General features: G+C 40.6%; 1 protein-coding gene across 1 annotated transcript in view; it reads left to right on the plus strand.

Annotated features, from left to right (window-relative positions):
- The window catches only part of ARHGEF28 (Rho guanine nucleotide exchange factor 28), a 121240-nt gene extending 115135 nt beyond the window's left edge, over window positions 1-6105 (plus strand). The window contains exon 28 of the mRNA XM_032144997.2: window positions 5118-6105. Coding sequence (XP_032000888.1) covers window positions 5118-5287 — 170 coding nt within the window. The 3' untranslated portion in view covers window positions 5288-6105. The remainder of the gene's footprint in view (window positions 1-5117) is intronic.
- The last annotated feature ends 220 nt before the right edge of the window (window positions 6106-6325 follow it).

Consider the following 6325-nt stretch of genomic DNA (forward strand, 5'->3'; position numbering starts at 1 on the left):
TTTGTTCTGGCATCTTGACCATTTATTGTCTCTTTCTTAATCTTTAATAGACTTCTAATTCTTGAAAGCACTATTCTCCAGCTATGTTATATGGAACACAATGCTGTAGGGTACACTATGAGAAAAGGCTCCCTGAGTTTGGGGGATGCTGCATACTGGTTTTTGCTCTGAGAGATTTATAATCCACATGAGCCTATTAAAGTTCTGAGGGATCTGTTGATTAACAAACTTGATTTACCCAGAATTTCATCAGTTTATTTGACCACTGCATTCTTTTATCATCAATATCTATTGGCATCCTGTTTAGAGAAACATACTTTGAAATGCATCTCAAGGAAGAGGGAAAAGTAGAATTGTTTGCCCCATACTCCCACGGGGCTTGTGATGTGAAGGCCATGGCTCCCTCACAGTAGCCTTCTTCTTGAGAGAAGGAAGAACATGAGAGCTAATCAAAGTTCAGACAGCAGAGAGGACTGATGTACCATATCATATCTCCTGTTAATATAATCTCATCTTCATTGTATGGATTGCTTTCATTTCTGTTTCTTCTCAGCATTGCTTATATAGCCCATATTGACTATTCCAAATATGTTAAGTACTGATTAAAGTTCAACTCTCACAATCACAACTTAAAAAATTGTAACACAATTTGCTGTCTTACTTTACAAATTTATACATGTGTTATACATGCCACATACATACACAAACACACGCCCACCCCAAAGTACACTTCAGTTTTTTATTTCAGGTGCAGTATTGGTATACGAAGAATAGAAAAGGGAATTATAACACTAATTTAGAGTGTTTGCTTCAGATATAAACTCCAGGCTGGTTTTCATACGAGGGGCTCACATCCTATTTATGGCTCACTATGGAAAATTGAGTTGCGCAAAATTAGGGACACAGACCCAATGGACGGAACGCTGATTTCTCTTTACTGTTAGAAATGTCAGTATTGGGTAAACAGAGAAAAGTGTGAAAAATGATAACTGCAAGTTCCAACCAGCAGGTTGCACCTAAGGGCTAAATATTGGGAGATTTAGGAAACTTTCTCTGGATATCAGTGCTGTCTGCAGGTGTGTCTCTTGATAGTCTGAGTATTTCCTGTCCCACATACCCACAAGGAAAAGGAATGGCGCCAGCCAAAATGTGGATACCTGTAATTTTTTGAAACCATGTTAGGAGACTAACTTAGACCCCGCACGGTGGTCCTCATAATGTGAGTGTCAAAGTTTCCTGCAGAGGCTGAAATTTTAGTTTGTGAACAAAAGCTCAGTAATGTAGCAGAAAAAACTCTCAACCAAGATCCCACATTTCTGCTTGGTTTAGTCAGGCTTTGGGGCTTTTATGTGTTTTAGCTTATTTGCTCTAAAGTTTAATAATGCTCACTCTGTTTAATTTCCAGAGATAATGTTAGGGATCAAATTATTTCTTTTATGTCAAGAGGCAAAATTGTGTTGAGATACTTGGCTGAAAGGTTTTTTTGTAGTTTGAGTTTTGTTTCGTTATAATAATATTCATTTTTAGTTGACCAAATTATGATTGTATTACTATTTCCTTATTAGAAATATGTTATTACATTTTTATGTCCATCGATTTACAGGCAATTCGATCACAAATGAAATTGGATGATTACTTTTATATAGCAAGAATTCTGCTTTCTGAGTCAGTGAGGTTCAATATTAACAAATGTTTTTTCAGTTTAGGGTTCTATATGATGATCATATTCTCCAGGGTAAAAAGTGTGGGAAAAGGTGGCTGGCCTTGAGAAATACACAGTTGCTGTGCTGGTTCTTTCAGAGTTGAAATGGAGTAACAAAATCAGAAATCACCAAACGGTTTCTAATTTCAAAGACAGACTGTCTGACCTTGCCTACGTAGTTCAGGTAGAAACCAAGAAGGAACATGGAGAAGGAAATTGAGTTCCCGTCCAGGTGACATACAACCACAACCCCCTCCAGTAATACATCTGGAATTACAACATGGGCTGTTCACCTTAGGGCACAACAAGCTCTCACCTAGGAATGTGTTTCTCCTGTATTTTTATTCTTATTTGAAAAAGTTCTACACTACACCACACACACACACACAATACTCCCCATCTCCATCCCCATTCATTCTTGGTTCTCTATCTTCCTGAAGTAGAGCATACAATGTAACTTAAAAAAGAATTACTTCTGATACACATTCAATGTGGCTGTTTTGAACAAGTCTTCTCTCGAAGCCATTAAGGGGATTTTCCATGTACCTCAAAATATCACTATTTTGAATTTTTTGCTCCATGTTTCACACCCCAGATGAAGAAAACCTACATAGATTAAGGGCTTCCAGTGTGTCCGGCATTGTCAGATGTGTCAGCAATCACCTCCCAGCTGCCTCATTCACTGGATGATTTTTCATCCTCGACGTAGTAATTTTTGTGCCCTGGCTGGCCCTTCTGTTGGCAAGGAGGCAGCACTGTTGTGGCTTTGGTGACCTGTTCAGTCTGCCAGTGTCTGCTGGATGGAAATTTGGGGGCATTTTTTTGAAGTTGTATAAAATTAAACATCAGCAATTTAGCTGTGCATATTTGTATTTAGAGGTGAAATAGCTTCAGCTGATGGCTGGGAAAAGGAATTGGAAGTGTGACTGCTTGTTGTGACCACAGGCATGCTTTGTCTCCCAATGTGGTAAAATAGGATTCAGAGCATTCCAGGTTGATTTGTAATGTTGCCCTGACAAGCAAATCATTGCCTGGGAATATTTGTGTTTGCCCGATTAAGGGAGGTTCCTAGCTCTATAACAATTGCTGTGTCGGTTTTGAGAAGCTTAACATTAATATGTCTTTTTTTTTTTTTTTTTTTTGCCTTTGCTTTCTTCTTTTTTTTGGCAAGTGACTCTTCAAAATGTAGTATGTAAGGGAGGGAAAGTATTAAACATTGAGGATCTCTTAATAGAGAAAAGATGGCCAAGCCATTTTCAGCACAAAGAGAAATGAGAAGCACTAGAGTCTTGATCGTTAGGGCAAGGAGTCATCACGTGGCTGCCATCCTCTGAGTGCAGATCCAGATCACTTCCTAGCTGCACGCTGTGGGGCAGAATTTCACTAGCCTGAGCCTCGGTTTCCCAGCCTGTAAATTGTGGGTTTTAGCATTTTGAGACTTAGAGAGAGATGACGAATGTAAAAGACCTGGGACAACTCCTGTGCTCTGTAAATGGTGGCAGTTAGAGGCACCTCCTGCAGGTATGCTTTCAGTTGTTAGTGAGTTCCTGGAATTTGAGGTACAGCATTTAGAATCAGGGGAAGTAGAATCAAGCTTTGTGCCTATTGGCATCTAAAGGATCAGGGATGGGCTAAGCCTTTGAGCAGAGCTGTGGTTGCAGCCTCACCCCCATGCCTCCCTACCTCTCTTCCTCCTCTCCCCTGCCTTGAGGGTCCTCCTTTGCTTCAGAGGCACAGTCCAGCCTTGGTGCAGCTCCTCCAGGGACCTTCATCTGCTCCTGTGGCCCTAGCTGCTCCTCCTCCATTGACCCACCTCCTATTGGAAGATGGGATGAAATGGGGTGTGGCAAGGCCACCATGTCCCCAAAGATGGAGCCTTCTGGGGACAGTTTTCCTTTCATTCCTGCCAAGCCTTGCTTACTACCTTCTCTAGCAACCAAAGATCCTTGTCAGGAGGGCAAAGGCCACAAGCATTTGTGTCATTGGAATGTCTGCACGTGTGTATATCCATCTAAATAACAGAGGCTTTGAAGAAAATGTGGCGAGGGTTACAATGGACTCTTTCTTTTCTTTATGTTCTTTACATTTTTTTATTTTAATTTTTATAAGTTTGTAGTAGGTGTATGTGGCGTCTTCTTAATGACTGAAAAATAAGCTGGGCCTCAGAGCTATTTGCTCTCCTTTCCCACCTGGACTTCCATTCCTACTCAGGTTTTTGTTCTATCACAAGCTGGTTATTTGTAATTTTGCCATATGGCTGAGCCTGAGGGTGAGTGGTCAGTGGAACAAGTGCATGGAAAATGGTTTGCAGCAAGTGTCTTTCTTCAAATCAAGCCTCCCTTTTGTCTCTCCTTGAAAATATAATATTAGAGGATTTTATCAGAAAAAGGGAGAATACACAGTGTCCTGCTGTTGCTAGGTAACGAGAAAACATCAAACCCAGTCAGAGCTGAAACTGGCTTGATTTTCCCTAGGAACCTGGCTGCTCTTGCTGAGTACTTTGTGTAGTATTAACAGATTTGTTATTAACAGCATAATGGTGAGGCTGGAGGGTCTCCTTCATTCTTTCACTTTTTACCCCCACCCCTTGCCCACATCAGTAAAGTGCCAAATATGTTATTTGAGCCTTGAAGTCAATTCTTGACTTACAGATATTCTGAGGGAAGGTGCTCTGCAGATGCAAATATAGTTGATTTACACATAGCTGGAGTATATACCGTATTTCTATGACCTTCACCCATTTTAAAAAATAAATGGGCATCCCTTTTTCAGCAATAGCAGTGGTTTGATCCCATGAACAGTAACCCATATTTAGTCACAGGAGACATTTGTGCACACAATCGAACACATCTTTTTTTTTTTTTTTACTTTTATTTATTATACTTTAGGTTTTAGGGTACATGTGCACAATGTGCAGGTTTGTTACATATGTATCCATGTGCCATGTTGATTTCCTGCACCCATTAACTCGTCATTTAGCATTAGGTATATCTCCTAATGCTGTCCCTCCCCCCTCCCCCCACCCCACAACAGTCCCCAGAGTGTGATGTTCCCCTTCCTGTGTCCATGAGTTCTCATTGTTCAATTCCCACCTATGAGTGAGAACATGCGGTGTTTGGTTTTTTGTCCTTGCGATAGTTTACTGAGAATGATGTTTTCCAGTTTCATCCATGTCCCTACAAAGGACACGAACTCATCATTTTTTATGGCTGCATAGTATTCCATGGGAACACATCTTAATGATATTGATGAATGATTTTGACACCTATTATGTTCCTTTCTCATTGGGCTTGGCCGTTCTGTGGCTGACTATATGGGCACCGCATTTCCTAATCTTAGAGAGCTCTAACGCCAAGACATCTGCCTTGTACATCTCAGGTGGACTCCTGTAACCTGTGCTGTCTGTTTCTTGCAGATTTGGACACCTCCCACACTGAGTCCCCAACCCCCCATGACTCAAATTCACACCGTCCTCAACTGCAGGAGTTTATAACAGAAGCAAAGCTACATCTACCGACAAGGACAATGACCAGACAAGACGGGGAAACTGGAGATGGAGCCAAAGAAAATATTGTTTACCTCTAATTGTGTCGTCATTTTTCCAAACAAAACAAAACACTGGCACTTTTGGGAGAAACTTTTTTTTTCCATTCCTTATGTATGTGTGATTGTCTGTGTCCAAATTGCTTTAAGAATATTTAATATTTCCTGCAAGCTCATTTTTTTGGCATGAGTCTAATTAAATTATTGAAAGCAGCCCTGTTTGTATAATCTTTAACTTATCACATCTAATTTCAGATTTCTGGAGGAGAAACTAACTTGAACAAGCAGAACTATTTTAAAAGTTGTTTTGACTCTAGAGTAAAATTCCATGTCACAGTTTTTACCCAATCATCTGGATTTCGAGATTCCTTTTAAGATCTCAATGAAGCAATTTGGATTTAAAGAGTGGTATTCACAAGGGGTGAACTTTCACAGCCAGGGCAGCTGCCTCAGTGCCCACATAGGCAGAGGAGGATGTGGGAAAGGGCTTTTCTCAGCTAGTTTTTATGTGCTCATTTCTTCTGGGAGCATTAAAAGTGGTGATCTGTTACAGTCACTATTCAACTGGGCACGTGTTGTGATTGGTCAGTCACTGAGCCAGGGATACAGTCCGGACTTGCTTAGTACCTAAGCCTAATGCTGGTGGGGTTTCAAGACACAGTTCAGCATCATCTTTTAACAAGGCCCAGAGGCCCAGAGCCCCATCAAGTCATTTTGAAGTAAATAGTGAACTTTGTTAGATCCCTCACTTCTATCTGCTGTCCTGTCCCTGCCGGCACCTGAAGCACCAACTGCCACTCCCTGGAAAGAATCCTTCCCTGCAGTTTTTTAAGGACGAAACTGCCCACTCCTCATGACGTTTGTTGCCTGGATGCACTTTTCCACAAAGGAAAACTGGCATATCGTGCCTTCCGAGTAGTATGGGTCTCTGTGTGAGAAACTAGAAGATATTTTTATCTTGTTCGGAAAAACTTGTATGTATTTTGGTGTCAATAAATATCTTTTACCTCATTATTTTACTTTGTAATTTTAACATTATGTGTAGGACCATAGTAAAACATTCATTTCACACACACATAT

Source organism: Hylobates moloch, unplaced genomic scaffold, assembly GCF_009828535.3.
Source record: "Hylobates moloch isolate HMO894 unplaced genomic scaffold, HMol_V3 SCAFFOLD_23, whole genome shotgun sequence".
NCBI classification, from domain to species: domain Eukaryota; kingdom Metazoa; phylum Chordata; class Mammalia; order Primates; family Hylobatidae; genus Hylobates; species Hylobates moloch.